Source organism: Monodelphis domestica, chromosome 1, assembly GCF_027887165.1.
Source record: "Monodelphis domestica isolate mMonDom1 chromosome 1, mMonDom1.pri, whole genome shotgun sequence".
Taxonomy (NCBI): Eukaryota; Metazoa; Chordata; class Mammalia; order Didelphimorphia; family Didelphidae; genus Monodelphis; species Monodelphis domestica.
Window position 1 is genome coordinate 660,812,521 of NC_077227.1, and position 19,339 is coordinate 660,831,859.

At 35.3% G+C, this 19,339-nt stretch overlaps 1 protein-coding gene across 5 annotated transcripts in view; it reads left to right on the forward strand.

The window, feature by feature from the left end:
- The window catches only part of PIGF (phosphatidylinositol glycan anchor biosynthesis class F), a 79,408-nt gene that overhangs the window by 46,224 nt on the left and 13,845 nt on the right, over positions 1–19,339 (forward strand). For 4 of the 5 annotated variants that reach the window (XM_007476866.3, XM_016422915.2, XM_007476865.3 and 1 more), the window contains 3 exons: positions 1,767–1,858; positions 4,554–4,670; positions 12,805–12,913. In XM_007476866.3, coding sequence (XP_007476928.1) covers positions 1,767–1,858; positions 4,554–4,670; positions 12,805–12,913 — 318 coding nt within the window. Of the gene's footprint in view, positions 1–1,766; positions 1,859–4,553; positions 4,671–12,804; positions 12,914–15,900; positions 16,048–19,339 lie in introns of those variants that run through there. The other variant, XM_016422913.2, reaches the window with a different exon arrangement.

Sequence of the window (19,339 nt, forward strand, 5' to 3'; positions counted from 1 at the left end):
TAAATCCTGTCATTCTCATAATTATGAGCTTACCAAATTGCTATTATTGCAAATTTCCCCAAGTGTTTTGTTATTTTCTTCCAATTTAAAAATAATTATATTTGTCTAGCTCCCTAATTTTTTGGGGGGAGGGCCGGTGTATGGGTGAGAAATAGTACAGGTGAAAGGTCATTAGATTTCAAGTCTTGGTTGAATTTTTTTTTTTAATTTTCCATGGAGAGGACCTTGGGCAAGTCATTTAATTTAATCTCTTGGGTTTTAGTTTCTCAAACTTAAAAATAAGACGTTTGGAGTAGATCACAGGAGTGTAGATTTAGAATTAGAAGGGCCCTTAGAAGTAATCTAATAGCATTTCCACAATTCCTTTTTTTAATAGACCCTTTTCCATAGCTTTTACAAATGTTAGAGTCCTTTTCAGAAATTATCACAAATTCCAGAATTATAATGATATAAATTATGAATTTTATTGTAATCTATGGTAAGTTCATCTGAGGGTCTCTTCCAGCTTCTATTGCATAATTCTGGAATCTGCCTCTTATCTGTCATCTTAGAATTCAGAGCTGGAAGGGAATTTAGAGATAACTTAGTTTGATTCTTGTTTTACAAATATGGCATGGAGAAGTGGAATGACTTGGCCATGGTCACAGAAGTAGTAGTAGATGATGCAGAATCTGAACTGGGGTCTTTTTTTTTTCTTTCTTTTTTTTCTTAAACCTGTGTCTTCTAACTCCATACTGGAACTCTTTCCCTGGCACTATGCTGTTTCCTTATCAAAATTTTAAGTGGGAGAGAGGGGCTTGGCAGATAGAGTGCTAGACTTAGAATTAGAAACTTAAGCTTTGAAGCCTACTTCATACATTTGTTAGCTGTTGACAATGCACAAATTATTTAACCTTTCTTAGCCTTGGTTCATTGTGTTCAAAAAAAGAATAGTTACTGTACAATCTATTTCCCAGAGTTTATTGTGGATCAAATGAAATTTGTGTAAAGGGCTTTGTAAGCATTAAACATAATATCAATGCCAGATAACTGTATTTCTCATTTTTCTATTTAAGTATAAACTGCATTGCTCTCACTCCGTATTTATTAATTAAAATAACTTGTGGCCTTTAATGCTGTGTTGATATGAACAGTATTCTGATATAGTATGTCCTCTGCAACCTGGGACTCCAGGGTTGGGAAACAGAATTGATTCCTTTGTCATATATTATTCTATAATGTAATATTGTGTATGGAACAGTTATTGACCCTGAGTATAATCCACAGAAGGTCAAGATGTTTCACAAACTTTTAAAACCTGTATTCATTTTTAAGGGAAAAGGAAGCAATAAGCATTTATTATTACCTGCTATGTGCTAGGTACTCTGATAAGCTCTTTACAAAAATTACCTCATTTGATTTTCAAAACAATATTAACAATAATAGCTAACATTTATGTAGTGCTTACTATGTGCCAGTCATTGTACTAATAATTACTTTACAGTTATCATGTCATTTATTTGTTCCTCACAACAGCCTGAGAGGTAGATGATGTTATTATCATTCCCATTTTACAGTTGAAGAAACTGAGGCAGTCAGAGGTAAAGTGACTTGCCCAGGGTCACATAGCTAGTAAGCATCTGATCTTTCTAATTCCAGGTCCAGCACTCCATATAGAACTCCACCTAGCTGCATCAAGTGCTAAGTATATTAGATATAAATAAAATGATGAATTTGGTACCATTGTGATAATAATGACATCTTCAAAGTATTCATTTCTTTTTTAGATATCCAGACTTCTGAAATCTTGTGTCTACTTTTTTATATCTTGCCTACTCTTTCATGCAATTATTGTTCTATATGGAGCACCATTAATAGAGTAAGTCTGAATTTGCTGTCTTATGTCAAATAGTTTTTTAAATATTCTCTGGTAAATCATTTACAATTCAAGGTGAACATTCGAGAATGCTTGTGATTGAAGAAAATCCCCTAGCAAATGAGGTATTTGGCATTTGTAGCTTAAAAGTATTCTCTGTTAATAAATCAGAGGCCAGTGTTGTCATTTTACATTTCTTTAAAGAAGCAGTAGGGGTGAAAGCTAGATAGCACAGTGTATTGAGCTCCAGACATAGTATCAGGAGGACCTGGGTTCAAATTTGGCCTTAGACACTTCCTACCTGTGTGTGATCCTGGACAAGTCACTTCACCCTGTTTGCCCAGCTCTTGCTGCCCAAGAACAGATATTAGGACAGAAAGTAAGGGTTTTTAAAAAAAGAAGCAGCAGCAGCAGTTGGATAATTATATTTATTTGATGCTTCTGAGTTCATTTTTATGAAAGAATTTTTTAAAAGATTGAAAACCTTGCCTTGCTGAGATATTTAGAGACTCTGCAAGAATAATAAATGCCAAAAAATTATCTAAACTTGGCACATTGATTTTTAAGTAATGTACCTAAAGAACCTATGGATCATGTTATTTTAAATATGTTAAATAAACCTCTTCTAATTTTATTTAATTAGTGCATTTGCTTAATGAACCCTTTTTTTCTTAGTAAAAAAATAACATTGTCATGAACACTTTTTAGAATAATTCCAAATAACAAAATTAGCGGAATAAAAATTAGTGAGTTGTTTTGTATCTCCGTTTATTGAAGTTTAATTTTTAGTAATTTTGGGGGTTACATACATGGTAATTATGAATCATACTTTAAGAAACGAATGAAGTATTTATTTGGTGCTATGTGCAAAGCGTCTTGGAAATAAATAAAAAAGACAGGTTTTACTCTTAAGGAGCTTACATTTTAATGGGGAAGACAATATGGCAGGTTTCAGCTGCAAGTTCATTCAATGGTCTTTAGGGTACTTCTGCAAAGCAGATTAAGTAATGCCTCTTCTTTAATGTTATTTTCACCAACAAAATTACATCAGTTTCTGATGTTGAACATTTGGCAATGCCAATGACTTTGGTGGCAAGAACTTTCTTTTCTTGGTCTTCACTGACTTTGGCTGGATCGCTTACAGAAACAATTGCCAGACTGCATTTCTACATTGCTTTTCTTAATGCTCTTAGGTTCAAGGTCATGAGTTGCCCCCATCAACATCTGAGGGGAGATAATGGGCAAGGTGGTGGTGGTGATTTGTCTGGCACATGCTGCCCCTGGTCTCCCCATCAAGGTATCTTACTGCTTTAGCTAGGATGTTTGCCTGCCCCTTCTGACATAGTTGGTAAGCATATGGGAATGTGTGGCCCCTTTTTCACATGAGTTGCTTTCCCAGATGGTAACTATGAGGTCTAGACTGGACTGGTGGTCCAGGGAGCACTCCTACTCCCAAAGCTTCTGTTCTTCCTGTCTGCCTGTTGGTTATAGTTGGTCATCTATTTGGTGGTGATGAGGAGGAAAATTGGGTCCCTTCTCTCAATGATTTCTCTTTAATGATAGCTATGGAGGCTGACTGGAAACAGGAAGCAGGTCTGATGGTTTGTGGGGCACTGTTATTCCCAAATCTCTTAGATTCAGGATCCTGGGCTGTCTCCATGGTCTGAAGGCAGATAGAGTAGTGGTAGTGGCTTTTGGAGTTTTCTGGTCCATGCTGCCTTTTGTCTCAATCTTAGGGTGCCTTGCTGCTTCAGCTAGGCTGGCGTAACTGTCTTGTGAAGAGCAATTGGTTGGCAGTTGTTGGGGAAGGCTGGCCCCTGCCTTAAGTAATTTTGTAACATTGGTTTTAATAAGAGAATTGAGTTCTGAATAGGAGAGACGGGCCACTGGTTTAGAAAACTAGTCTTAGGCATGTTGAAGATTTATTTAGAATGGTTGTGAATAAATATTGAGAGAGAAAGATTCTGTGGGAGAAATGAGGTTGGATGGAGGTCAAGGATAATAATTCATCTAGAATGCAAATTTAAATTTCACTTAATTATTTTCATTTTATGGTTTCTGTTATTGAATAACCTTACTTTTGTTATAAATGGAGGCCAAAGCATAACAAAGGTTTTTTTATTGTGATCACATGTGTACAAAATTTTACTCTTTAGAAGTATTTCTCCAAAGTATACATTTGCAATCCACTGATTAGAATAGTACATCATCACCATACACATATATTAGTCAATATATGGGCATAATATTCTAATATCCTGAACTGCTTTGGTAGAACAAATGAATGAATGAAAGGAAAAGCATTTAAAGTATTTATGTGCTCATTATATACTCAGCACTGTGAGTACAGATGGGGAAAAAAAACCAAAACAGTTCCTAATCTTAAGAAGCTCACACTCTTTTAAATAGGGGAGATAATAGCACATGTAGGAGGTCCAGTTGCTGGAAAGGTCCCCACGTTCTAATGTTTCAGTGTCAGGGTGAATGTTAAGGCCAGAGGTGCTACTTAGGGTTCAATTTGTATGGCAGTGTCAGATTCTGGAGGGCTCAATGAAAGGGCTGGGGGCTAGATGTGTTTTTTCAATTGATGAAAAAAATTTCATTTTATAAGGTGGCCTATTTTAAATTATTAGTGTTTTAATATAAAGTACTTAAAACTTTTATTAAATGATTCATGATGATTTGATTTTTTTTCTAGGTTGATGCTGGAAACATTTTTATTTGCTGTTATTTTGTCAACTTTTACCACATTACCTTGTCTGTGTTTATTAGGACCAAACATTAAAGCGTGGCTACGAGTTTTCACTAGAAATGGGTAAGTTGTAATTGTTTTTTTGATTCTGTTCTATTAATTTTTATCTACATACACATAGCATCACTTGACAGTATTTGAAAGTTATACTATCTATGTTAACTAGCTACAGTTGCTTTATCACAACATTATATAATCTGAAAATGGAATGGATGAAATAAAATACTATATGAGAGTAACCAATAGGCCTCAAATCCATTGGTGAATTGTGGGTATGTATATCCCAAGTATGTGAAGACATTCTCTAGTTGAATAGTCAGATGAGAATAGTTTGTTCCAGCTGCCCTGAAGGCAACTGAAACAGGTACTGTGGAACTCTTAGAGCTTGGTCAGACAACAAAGATGCTAGGGTTTTCCATCAAGGTCATCCTGGGCCATCACCAATTGGCCTAACTTTTGTCTTGCCACTGAACTCTGATAACTCTGAAAGAGAGAGTGAGGCTGATGACTGTGTAATTCTACCTCACTTAAAACCATCTCATTTGAAAGTCAAGCCCTTACCCTTGTGATGCCATTGGTTCTCTTCAAAGGATGAACATCAACAAATTAATCTATGCAGTATCTAGGAGCCAAACTTGCCATGTGGAAAAGTGTACAAATTAGAGCACCCAAAATGAACTTACAGCCTTCTGAGGCAGTCCATTCCACATTGGAAGAGCTGTAATTGTAAAAAATTTTTCTTTCAGCAATACATTTACTTAGTTTCATTAGGTATTTTTGTCTGAAATAGAAACTATTTAGAAATTAGTGAAGTCATCATCTATTTGCTATGAAGAAACTGGAGATGTCTCATCTGAAGAATAGATCATTTTGGGGGATGTGATAACTGTCTTTAAATATTTGTAGGGCTGTAATATGGAAGAGTGATGTGACTTGTGTAGTTAGGCCCCAAAGGTCTAAACTAGGAACAGTGAGTAGAAGTTGCAAGAAGGCAAAAAAATTTAGGCATACCATATGGTAGAACTTCTCAAGAATTTGAGCTAGCTAAAAGTGTAATGAGCTTGGTCCTGGACTATCTTCTTCTATACTCTTTCAAATGGTCATCCTCCTGTTGATTTAATTATTATCTCCCTGTTGATTTTTTTTTTTACTATTATGTCTTTCATGTTTCCATTTTCAGTTCATTTCTCAGAGGTGAACATTTACAAGTAATTCTTCAAGTATTAGATCTGTAGCTGAATATAATGTTCTCTTGGTTCTATTCATGTTATTCTTCATTTTCTTATGGAGTTCTTTCCAAATTTTTAAAAAATTATTGTGCTTTTTGTTTCTTACAGTATAATAGTATTCCATCAGTATCATACAGCAGAGTGCAAGATGGATTGCAGTAGGGAGGCAAGGGACAACCAGTTAAGATGTTATCCTAATTATCTTAGTAAAAGATCATTCAAGAGGGCCTGAACAAAGGTGGTAGCTGTGTGAGAAGAAGGGTCAGATATGAGAAATGTTGTAAAGGTGACAAGGTCAAGATTTAGTAATTGGTTGATGGAGAAGGCAGAGTCAAGGATGATACCCAGATTCTGAACCTGAAAGTCTGGAAAGACAGGGGAGAGAGAAAGGGCTTAAGTGCTCTGCTCAGGGGAGGGAGTAAACAGAGGGGGACTGGGAGGCACAGTGGAGAGGGAGGGGGAAGGGAGCAGCTCTGGAGTTACTCTGCCTTTCTAGTAACTAACTCTGCCAGGAAGGTCAGTGTGTGGAATTGTCCATGATTATTTCACACCATTTTTAGGCATAGATCTTTAATATCTTTTATGTCACTTGTATACAATTCATTATTGGTGACATATTATAGTCTATGTCAGCCATTTGTCTCTTTTTTTGCCCTTTCAGTGACCTGTAGTTTTTAGTTTTCTGAGGAAAGTTAAGCCTAGAGTTGTAAAGTGAGTTGCTCATGGGCTGCCAAATTTCATGACTTTTCAACCATTGTGACTTACATCTATACTCTAGTTAGCTACCCATAGGAATGGCTAGTACCCTAGATCTCAGCATCTTCCATACCTCTGATACTGTCATAATCCTTAATTTTGACATGTCTCTCTTTGGTCATTACTTCTTGTCGTTCTATGCTTCCCTGTGCTTTGCTTTTCTACTTACTTTTTTCTTTATCCTTATTGTAAATTTTAAATATTTCTATTTAATTTTTGCATTCTTTTAAAAAATACATTATCTTTTTAAAAATATTATACTTTTTTCCAGTACCTTTCCCTCTTCCCCTCCCAGAGTGCCATTCCATATAACAAATAGTATTTTTTAAAGATAAAAAAGAAGAGGAAAAAATCAGTACAATCAATGAATGTATTGAAAAAGTCTGAAAACATAGGTGCTGTGCAAAACTTGTAAACCTCCCATTTTCATGTCTCCTATTTTCACTTTCGGTCACTAATTGTGGTCTCGGTTTCAAACCTTTTATCAGTTCATATTTTACTGAGAAAAATGTGACTGTTTGATTCACTTCTTCCTTGGTTCATGATTCTGTCCCTTCACATTGTCCCGTTCTGCCTGTAAATGTGCACAGGTTGCATTTCCTTTCATGTGTACCTGTATCCTTTATTATGTCTCCTTATTTTTACATCCAAACTCATAGAGTTATATATTCAATGTTTTTATGTTCTTGCCATCTATTTTTCAGCTTTTTATAATTTGACTTCTGACCATATGATTCCATTTAAAATTTCTTTTTTCAAGCTTATTTGTAATCTCTTAACTGCTGAATTCATACCTTCTCCACAGTCCTCTTAAGCATTGATCTGTTGACATCTTTTAACACTGTTGGCCATGGGATATATGCTGGTCTTTCTGGTTAGCCTCTTTCCTTTAACTTTCTGGGGTAACGTATTTCTCTCTTGGCCTTTTACTGCAACTCTCCCCTTAGCTTCTATTGTGGTCTCTCTTCTCTGTGTCCTCGTTCTTGGTGATCTCTTTTGTTCCCATGGATTCATTTATTAAATCACCAGCAAACTGCCAAGTCTAAATTTTCAGCATCAGTTTCTTTAAAGAAATGCAGTCTTAAATCACCAGCTACCCATCTCTATTTGGATATATGACATATTTGCATTTCAAATTTAACATTTCCAAAACAGAATTTATATCTTACCCCTGTAAAACCTATCACTGCTTTGAACTTAATTATTTCTGTTAGGGTACCATCACATAGGTTTCTAATGCTGGAATTATCTTTAACTCTTGGATCTTTCTTTCTTGACCTTCATATGCAATTAGTGGTTAAGTCTTATTGATTCTATCTCCAAAATATTACTGTTATTCACCCTCTTCTCTTCATTCTGCACCCATTTTAGGGTGATGGAAGAGCCACTTTGCAGAGGTGCTTCCCATCCCCTTGTCATCTCCTCTCACCTGAATTTCAGCCAAACCTCATGTGGAATGAGTAAGGAAAAGAAATGTAGGCAGTGAGCATAAACAACTTTTCAATTGTTTGGCTGAAGAAAAGATGAGATGTATAGGACCACAGCTGGAGGAGATGGTAGGGTTTAGTGAGGGATTTTTAAGGATGAGCAAGTTTAAAGATAGTAGGAAACAAACTCAAAGTTGGGGAGAGGTTGAAAGATTAGAGAGAGTATAATTTATAATTGGCCTTACTATAGAGACGAGCTACCTGATTAGACTACAGGAAAAGAGGAGAGATGGGGAAATTATATCAAAAGTTTTGAGATAAAGAGAAAGGTAGAAGAATGAACTCATGACAGATGACTTCTTCCAAGTCTCTTATCTCATCCTCTTTTCCATGCCTCTATGTAATATGTGTAATATTAGGGTTTTCCCCCTTTATTTCTGGCATTGATTTTGTAAAATATTGAGTTCCAAATGCTTTCCTTTCTTTAGCCCCTTCTCTACCCATTGAGAAGGCAAGCAATGATTTCAATACATGGAATGTCATGCAAAACATTTTTATATTAGCCATGTTGCAGAACAGAAACAAAGACAAGAAAAATAAAGTAAAAAAAGTATGCTTTTTAATCTGTACTCGTGTTCATCAGTTTTCTCTCTGGAGGTGGATAACATTTTTTCATCATTGGTCATTTGGGAATTGTCTTAGATCATTTTATTGAGTAGAGTAGCTAAGTCTTTTTTTTTTTCAATTACATGTAAAAGTTTTTTTAACATTCTTTTTAAAAATTTTGAGGTCCAAATTCTCTCCCTTCTTTCCTTCCCTCCTCCATCCTCCCAAATGAAAGCAATTTAATATTGATTATACGTATGTCACAAAAGCAAATGCAGATGGACTGACCCATTCCCCAAATAAAGTAAGGAAAATATGCTTCAAGCTATGTTCAGACTCCCATCAATTCTTTTTTTTTTTTTAAGTATAGCAATACATTGTCTATGAGCTCCTCAAAGGTTTCATTTTTGGAGATGTTACAGTAGCTTTTTTCATCATAAGTCTGTTGGAGTTGTCTTGGATCATTGTATTGTTGGGAATAAAGTACTTCACAGTTGATCGTCCTTATAGTATTACTGTTTCTTTTACCATGTTCTTCTGGTTCTGCTCACTTCACTTTGCATCAGTTCATAAAAGTCTAATCAGTTTTTTCTGAAAGCATCCTGCTTAATCATTTTTTATAGCACATTAGTATTATGTTGCTGTCATATACCACTTATACACATGTTTAGCCATTCTCAAATTGATAGACTTCCCCTTAATTTCCAATTCTTTGCCACCACCAAAAGAGCCGCTGTAAACATTTTTATATGTCCTTTTCCTTTTGTCCTTGGGATACAGACCTAGTAGTGGCATTGCTGAGTCAAAGAGTATACACAGTTTTCTAGCTCTTTGGGCATAGTTCTAAATTGTTCTCCATGATGATTAGATTGCATTACAACTCTACCAACTTAGAAATCTAAAGGTGAAAATTAATGACTGGACAATAATTTTATGAAATTATGTGGTCGCCAATATTTATTATATCTTGAGTCAGAAATTTATTTATAAGTATTTATAAATAGAGAGGAAACATTAAAGAAGAGAAATGTGAGGGGGTAGAGAAGTTATCTATCCTATCTCAATCAGGAAGGCTAGTGGTGAGTAACCCGCCTCCTCCAAGATGGAAGCTAGTCTCTTAGGAAACTAGTCAGCCTTTCACTCACCCATCAAAGTAGTCCAGGATACAGAGTCAAAGATGAAGCCAAGCTCCAAACCCACAGTCCAAGCTGCAGTCTCCAGCAAAGCTCCCTCGAAGACTCTTCCCAGTTAGAAGACTATCTCCAGAAGACAATCTCTTCAAACTACCTTCTCAAAGACCATCTGCTCTGAGAGAGTTTGGGCTTGCTTTTATGGTGACTTCTTATCTCCTCCTCTCTTCATAGGGGCCAATCACAGTTTCCAAATTGTCTAGCACTGTCCATGGGGCAGTGTCTGTGGGATAGACTTCTCATCTTCTGAAGGTCAATTTCTCATCAAAAAGGTTCACAGTTTCCTGATTGAATAGTTTCTTAGGGTGTGAACTCTTAAAAGAATTCACAAGTTTCTGAGTTAAAAAAGGGTGGAGCTCTCCAAGTATCTTGTTGGCTTCTCACCTAGCACTAAGAAAGGTGTTCAGTCTTTTGCTAATTCATTTTAAAAGGTAGACAAAAGAGAGTTAATCATGTCTTCATAATCTAGTGAAGTACTTAAGTTAGTGTTAACTCAGGATAAACAATAGAGTAAAGAGTTCTCTTTCATGGAGTCCAGATTTTTCCATATCGCATAACATTTGTCCTTTTCCTTTTCTGTCATATGAGCTAATCTGTTAGGTGTGAGGTGGCACTTCAGAATTAATTTGCATTTCATTAGTCAATAATGAGTTAGATCATCTTTTCATCTGACTATAGATAGCTTTTATTTCTTATTAGAATCATTATTCATATTCTTTACCCATTTGTCATTTGGGTAATGACTTCTATCCTTATAAATTTGCCTCAGTTCTCTATATATTTGAGAAATGAAGCCTTTATCAGTGAAATTTACCATAAACATTTCTCCCAATTTCCTGCTTTCCTCTTTTTTTTTTAAACTCTTACTTTCTATCTTAGAATCAATACTATGTATTATTGGTTTCAAGGCAGAAGAGCAATAAGGACTAGGCAGTGGGGGTTAAATGACTTGCCTAGGATCACATAGCTAGGAAATATCTGAGGCCAGATTTGAACCTAGGACCTCCTGTCTTAGCACTGGCTCTCAATCCCCTGAGCCATCCTGCTACCTCCTTCTTTCCTTTTACTCTTAGTTGCATTGCTTTTGTTTGTGCAAAACATTTAAAAAATTTAATGTAATCAAAATTATCAATTTTATATCCTATAATGTTCATAGTGAAGTCTTTCATAGTTGATCACCATTACAGTATTGCTGTTACTATGTAAAATGTTCAATTTCTGAGCACTTTATGGTATCAGTTCATATAAGTCTTCTCAGATTATATGTATATGTATATGGAATTTAACTTCTAGAATAAGAATTTTTAATCTATAGACCACTCACTAATAGGTCTATGAATAGATTTCAAGAGATCTGTGAACTGTGATAATTAAAATGTTTTGGGAGCAAGGGAAATATATAACAATTATGACCACTGAAATATGCTTTCTACTGTGTCTTGGGTTTATATAAATATAAGCTGGTCGCCAGGGAATATATTCCCAATTTATGAATATGCCCAAGCCAACTGGGTTTTATAGAGAAATTTAATTTATAATACACTGATTAATCAATAGAAAAAGAGAGAAAGTAAGAAAGGAATAAGAATGAATAAATCAGTCAGTTGGTTTTATCACTCACCAAGATCTCTCTAGGTAAGGCTTCTCATGCCAACCTCAGGCTCCATCTTCAAGAGAGCCTCCTTTCAAGAAATGTTTCCAGAGAATTCTCCTCCTTCAGAGCCAGCCTTCTCTCCTGGTCCTCCCACAGAGCAACCTCCTCAGTCCTCCTTCAGAGCCACCTTGCTCAGAGCAAAACCTCCTCCTCCTTCCCCTCAGATCCCGCTATCTTTAAGGAACCATCTAAGTTCCCTCCCCTCAGTTCTCACATCTACCAATCACTGTCGATCTCTCCCCTCTGCCAATGGTGGCTCTAGTTCAACCCAGGACCACCCAGAGGTCTGTGGCTTTGCACATGTCTGTTGAAGGTCATATTCTCAAATAATTAAATCTTGATCCTTTGCTGCAGCCCTTCCTAAATCCTGTTACTCTAAGTAGGGTGGAAATTGTATTTTCCAAGACCGGGTTCTGTCATTCCAAGTATCTCTATTGTATCAATTCTAAAATCAATCATGACTCAAAGAACTTCCTGTTCTATGCTTAAGCATAGGTCAAAGCCCTTTCCATTGTTTAGCAAAAGGTTTCTGCCCTAAAGTAGTCTTATGCAGGGAGGAGAAGGATCCTCCCATGCCAATGGGGTTCACATTCCAATAGAGTTCCCACTATCAGTAGGAAATTTTTTCCAAGTATGAAACTTTCCAATGGTGAAATTTCCAACATTCACAAGTCTAAGAAATTTTAAGGTTTACAGAACTTGAATGGGGGAAAAAGTTATATCTTTATTTTCATTAAATTATTGAAATTTAGTATTTCCTTTAGCCATTTAAAAATATTATTCTGAGAAGGGGTCCATAGACTTCATGAGATTACCGGTGGGGTCCATGACCCCTGATCTTGATGCCATGACATGGTTTCATTCTTTTAGGATGTGTAAATTCTACTTTCATACTTAGCAGTAATTCTCTTTGTGACCATAGACATATCACTTGAAGACTTATTGCTTTTGTTTTCATAAATTTATATGTTATGGGGGGGCAGCTGGGTAGCTCAGTGGATTGAGAACCAGGCCTAGAGACGGGAGGTCCTAGGTTCAAATCTGGCCTCAGCCACTTCCTAGCTGTGTGACCCTGGGCAAGTCACTTGACCCCCATTGCCTAGCTCTTACCACTCTTCTGCCTTGGAGCCAATACACAGTATTGACTCCAAGATGGAAGGTAAGGGTTTAAAAAATTTTTTTTTTTATGTTATGGATTTTTAACAATGGTAAAATAGTTTGAGATCTTCATTTTGAAGAAATAATAAAAAATAGTGTTTATTCATGTTTGCTAACTTATTTACCCAGCAACTCATCTCCATCCCTCAAATGTTTAATTTTTTTTGTGTTTTACAGAGCTACATCTATTTGGGATAATAGTCTTCAGATCACCACAATGTCCAGTGTGATAGGAGCATGGCTTGGAGCATTTCCTATTCCATTGGATTGGGAGAGACCATGGCAGGTCAGTTTTCATTACTTTAAATCAATAGATCTTGTGGCTCCAGTATGCAGATAATATTAATGAAGCAGTACTTATAAACTTCAATCTCAGCTAATGCTTATTCTGGGTTGTAATTTGTCTTTTTTTTATATCCTAGTTTTTATCGTACTATTTATGAGAGAAAATTTTCTATAGAGTTAGCATCTATAAGTTTATAAAATAATCATGTATACTGCTTTAGTGGAATAATCTTAGGATTTTTTTTTAAAACCTGTACCAAGTAGATGGGTATTCCAGTTAGGTATTATTTAGCATTATATAACTATTTTGTAATTAACATACTTAAGCTAAACTACCATATTATGGTTTTGTTTCTTCAATATTCACAAAGTAATTTAAAGTACTTCAAATTTTACATGTAGTTTTGAGCTAGGATTCCTTTTATTCCTGAAGAGTCATGAAAGTATCAACCACTTTTACCTCTTTGCCTCAGTTTACTCATTTGTGAAATAGGGAATTAAAGTAAAATTATCTCTAAGGTCATTTGTAATCTATTTCAGGGGACCAGTTGAGCTGAGATTCCCCAGAGCCTATCCCCGCATCACAGTCGACATTCAGCCTTGGGTACAGCATTACTATCCTATGTGCTTCATTATACCCTGGGCACAGCTGTACTACTCACCTTGATAGTTATGCAGAAGAGTGAGAAACTAGCAGTTAACTTGAAAGCTGGAGGAATTGCCTAGCATTAACTCTGGTATTATCTGCCATTAGTTATTTTGTTTGCTTAAGTTTCATCATCTGTAGAAGAAAGTCAGGACTAATATTGATGAGACCTTAATTATAGGATTAATTATAATTAATTAAAGGATTAATTATAACTTAAGATAAAAAATTTCATGGCTTCATTACATGCTATTGAATGTCACCTTGTAAGATGTAAAAATATAATAATTTCATACTATATTTTTTTAATAAAAATAAATGATGGAGAAAGTATGATGTAGGTGTCAAATCTTTGTTGTAAAACCTCTCATTAGTATCCAGCTTTTCATGACCCCGTGAACATGATCCATGAGGTTTTTTTGATAAGGATATTGGAATAGTTTGTCATTCCCTTCTCTAGTTTGAGAAATTGAGAAATAGGGGTTGAGTGACTTGTCTAGGGTCACACACAGTTAGCAGATCTTCCTGACTCCAGACCCAGTGCCTTATCCACTAAACCATCTAGGTGCCCCATCAGATCATTAAGAATAGCTAGAAAAAAATTGTTCTTGTGTTGGAAGAAGAAAGGTAAGGTGTTATTTCCTGATATTATCTCTTTATTTCCTTTGTTAAAATGCATCATCACTACATTTGAAAAGTTTCCTGGTTATACATAATTTGTGGAATAAATTTGGCTGAAGTATTTTGCTGAATACCTGCCAAGTGATGATGGAATTTTAATTGGTGTTTTTAGTTTTGAATGAATTACGTTTTTCTGGTTTGTTTGCTGTCATTAAGAAAAGATATAACAAAATGCAGCAAAGTTGAGCACTGTGTTTTTATTACTTACTAGTAAAATGATTATTCTCTAAATGTCATCTTAATATGTGACTAACCTAAGCTGGAGCCTAGTGATACTGATTTGTATGTCAGATTAAAATACTTTGTATACTTTTGTAATACTTTGATACTTTTGTAAAAGTATCTTAAGAGTAGAAGATCAAGCAGGAAGTGGCAGATTCTTAATATATGTATAAATTTTTTTCCTTAACTATTTTAATAATATAGAGTTCTAATGAAGTTAGATGTGATATTTTTAAAAGTTTTAGCACTTTTGAATTTGAAGTTTTTAAATGTCTGAATCCTAGCGATAGAGAAAAAAAATGCCTTCTAAGCAGAATTTTATTTTTCATTGTTTTGGTTGGTTTTTCAGTTGGTATTAAAGAACTTCGTGTATCTTCAAAAATATACATCCCTGCAGAAAAGAACCATAGAAATACAAAGAAGGAGGACATAGGCAAGGACATGTAGACATCCTATTAATTTTACAGAGGGTTTATTGCATTTAGTAAGGGATTTTTTTGGGTTCTCTCTTAAAAAAAGAAACAAAACAGAAAGTTAGGGTTACATATTAACTCTTTGGGGAAGTGAGTAGGCCACTGAAACTCAGTTTCCTCTATAAAATGGACATAACCTGTGAAGTTGGTAGTGTTATGAAGATCAAATGAGAGAACATATACAAAGTATTTTGCAAATATTAAAGCACTATGTAAATATGACATTATAATCTTATTGCTGTTCCTGTTCCAGCCTGGAAAAAAGAAAAAGAATCATTTGATAAACTTAATTTCTTTTTTAAGCAAAAGTCAGATTCCATTCTTTGAATACTTATTTAATTTAAATTTGCCTTTATGCTTGTATACATTCTATTTGAGTACAGGCAATCCTGGTAGCAGTAATGCTCCGATTTGTATTTGAATTCCTACCAAACTATGCTCTGTGCAATTAGGATAAAGCATACTGTAGTGGGGGGGGGGGGGGGAATGCTGGCATATCGTCTTGCATAGTGCCAGGGACTAGAAGCCATGGCCTGATTGAAACTTTTTTTTAACCCTTACCTTCTTTATCAGTTCTAAGACAGAAGAGTGATAAGTACTACTAGATAGTTGCGGTTAAGTGACTTGTCCAGGGTGACACAGCTAGGACATGTCTGAGGCCATATTTGAACCTAAGGCCTCTCTGGTCTCTAGGCCTGGCTCTTATTCCATTGTGCCACTAGCTTGCCTTTCCCCTTTCCCCCATTCAAACTTAGTTGTACCATCTACTACCATCAACCTTGGGTAAATTAACCAAAGCTTCATTTTCCTCATCTGTAAAATGACAATAGCATTGCTTGTGATACGTATGTTATATAGCCTTATTGTATCAAATGAGGGAATTTATGTAAATCACTTTATAAGCAAAGCAGTAGGTGTGTGAATTAGTGTTACTTCAATTTTTATAATGATTGGTTCATCTACCAGTGCAAGATCAGAAATCAGATATTAGAAGAGGTGCCATCTGGAGGTGGAATCATTAGGCCTGTTCTATATGGCTTCAGAAGGAAGAATCACGAATAGTGGATGGAAGCTACAAAGAGACAAATGTACTTGTCAGGAAAAACTTCTTAATGCTGGCTGGAGAGGTAATGGATTAGCCCTTCTTGGAGCTCTTAAAGCAGAGGCTAGATGAGCACTTGTCAAGTTTGTCATTCTGAGGATTCTTTTTATGTATAGACTAAATTAAGTGATCTCTGATGTCCCTTCCAACTTTCAGATTTTATGATTATTTGATTCATTTATATAGTAGTAAACAATCTCCATGTCAGTCTTTTATCAGAAACAGTGAATAGTCTATGGTTGTCATTCAATATGTATTTTCACTGGGGTGTAAGCCTTTAAAATGATTCATGTACGTATGCATGTATACACATTCATTATGCCATATTTGTTCCAAACTATGGCTAGTTAAGAATTTTTCTAAGATCTCTAGTTGTGAAAAAGGTAGTGTTTGATTCCCCTCAAAAATTTTTAATGTGATTCTAAATATTTAGGTCATTGATCCACTTGGAATTTATTTTGATATGCATATTTGGAAAAAGAAGTGAACTAGTCATATAGTAAGAGTAAGGGGTAAGGAACTGACAAATGGGTCAGCCCAAGTGCTACACTGGTTCTCATGAAATGTAAGGAGATTAAAGAAATCTTTTAACACATTGGGTACATCTTTGTTAGAAGATCTATTAGAGAACATGAGCTAGAATTACATAAGTTGAAGTGTGAATGATTTGTGATATGTATTAAAAATACCAGGATCAGTGAGAGCACAGATAAATTGAGGCATGGAAGTATAAGTATGGTGCAAAATTCTAGCCTGTTTGCGTTTTTTTTTTTTGGCCAAACCACTATCCGGTATAGGACATTAGCAAAAGTACTATCTTTGCCTTTATCATTTATAATACTCTTTGGGGCACAGCATCTTATTCTAAATGTGGGGAATATTATGAAGTATTGCAATGATAATTCTCGAGACTATGCTATTTAGCATTTTTATGACATGTATGTTGGAATAAATGACAGGCTTGTCAAATTTTAAAGATGACTTGAAGCTAGGAAAGATAAGTAATAGGACAGATGACAGGATTGAAAAGGCTCTTGACAGATTAGAATTATAGGCTGAATTTAATAAGATGAATTTTTTTCCCTTGGTCTGAATCTATGATATTGTTAGAATATAGAGATTTTCTGGTGTGGAAAGTCTTTGACTGATATAGATCAGCATCTTACAGTCTTAGAGTTGGCTAGAACTAGTAGGTTAAGTGACTTGCCCTTGGTGTCACAACCATAAGGTCAGAAGGAAGACTTTAATCTGAATCTTCTAACTCAACGACTGACCTCTGTCCTCCCTAAGATCAGTTTATATAAGAATAATTTGTATTATAGACTCATTAAAAAAGTTAACTTCGTATATTTAGGATAAGTGAAGCATAACTAAACGGTTTAGATGTGGAAAAGATCTGGGCTCTTAGTGGATTATTAGCAAAAAAATGAATCTGTAGTAGGACATGGCAGTTAAAATAGCTAATGCTATCTGAGGCTGCATCATGTCTTAGAGGAGAGGAGATAATCCTCTTGTGCTTTTCCTCCTCAGACCCCATCTTGAACATTATGTTCATTTTGGCATAACACATTTTAGGAATATTCCTAGTAGTTGGGAACATACTCTGGGGAGGAGATCTAGATCCAGTAGCAGACTGGGGACTATGCTTTAAAAGTTTTGAGTTATTAGGAGATGTTAAGTCTAGAGAGAAGAATTTGGGGTGGGGTGAGGGAGGAGAAGAACACATTATAGCTGCCTCTTCTACCCCATCTGGAGGACTGGGATGTGGATGGGACACTATTCTGTTTAAACCCAGAAGCCAAGACAATGAATGGAGGTTACAATGGCTTGATGTAAGGAAAAACTTTATTGACAGTTCAATGGGTTGCTATTTTGCCACATCAAACTCAGATGGTCCTCAATCAGTTGTTTAGTATAATCAATTTTACTTCCATGCTACCTGTCATATCTGCCCCATTTCTGCTCATATAGCCACTATCCAAGTTTAGGCCTTTATAATCATTTCTCTGGAGTCTTATAATAATTTGCTGATCTGCCCCCTTAAATCATCCAGGCTAGCAAACTCAAGTCATTCTAAACTCTTTCCTCTCTCTTATTCCCTATATCTATCTATTCAGTTGCTAAGTCCTTTCAATTATGCCTACATAATATTCCTCATATCTGGGTCTTTTTCTCCATTAGTATGACTACTACCCTAATTAAGACATTGTATCACCTTTCATCTCAACTATTGAGATCTACTTGGTCTTTCTGCTTCTAAGTTCCACTCTCCAGGCCATCCTCGATGGAGCTGCCAAAATGATTTTTCCAAAGCACAAATCAGCTTGTTCTTACCCTAATCAAAGAATTTCTGGCTCTATTTCTTTCAGCATAAAATATAAATTTCATAGCTTGTCATTTAAAGCTCTCCACATTCTGTCTTCAACTTGCCTTTCCTGTTTCATACTTGTTCTCTTCCCATTCAAGTTTGCAGCCATAAGTCTTTAAACTTGCTAGTATTCTATCTCCCTTCCCTGGGAAAAATATAAAGCCAGAATCTTTGACAGAATAAATATTTGAAAAACATTGTTTCATTACAATTAAACAGGATAGTGCTCGAATTTGATATTTATTAGGGTCTGCTGTAAATATTATATTTTGTTGGGTTTATATTTTGCATATAACTTGTAAAGGTTTGTGGGGATGTTATGCCAACTTTGATATAAAAGGTTTTTTTTCCCCTTAATTTGTTACAAGTTCTATTTTTTTTTTGCAGAAACTTGTGAGTTTTTTATCTTTAACTTTAAAGCCATGGATAAAGGGGTTCAGTTATGATGGAAACTGGATAGAAAAAGATAAAATTTTGATTTAAAAAGCTGATCAAGTTTAAAAGATGAATAGTTGTTTTTAGGTTCTTAGAACCTTCACAGAATTGAAAATATTTAGGGTATATGCTCATTGACTACATTTTTTTGGTGTACAAAAAGTCATATAAATTCTATTGCTTATGGGTAGTGCTCTTTCTTATTACACTTTTGCACCACTGTAATTAAAAAACAGATAATAAGCCTGTTAACTGACCTAGAAAAAAATTGTCTTTCTGTATATAGCTAAAGAATTCAAATTGTATTTGATTATAAAACTGTTACAAGAAGAGCCTCTGAATCTTGCTTTTAGAAAGACCTATCAAAAGTTGTTAAAAATGTAATGGGGAGCAAGAGGTAAGCTTCAAGTATTTGGGGGGATCCCATATGAAACTATTTCATCTAGGTGGGAAAAATTGTTTTACCAACATTGTGTGATATTGTATTGAGGCAGCCAATT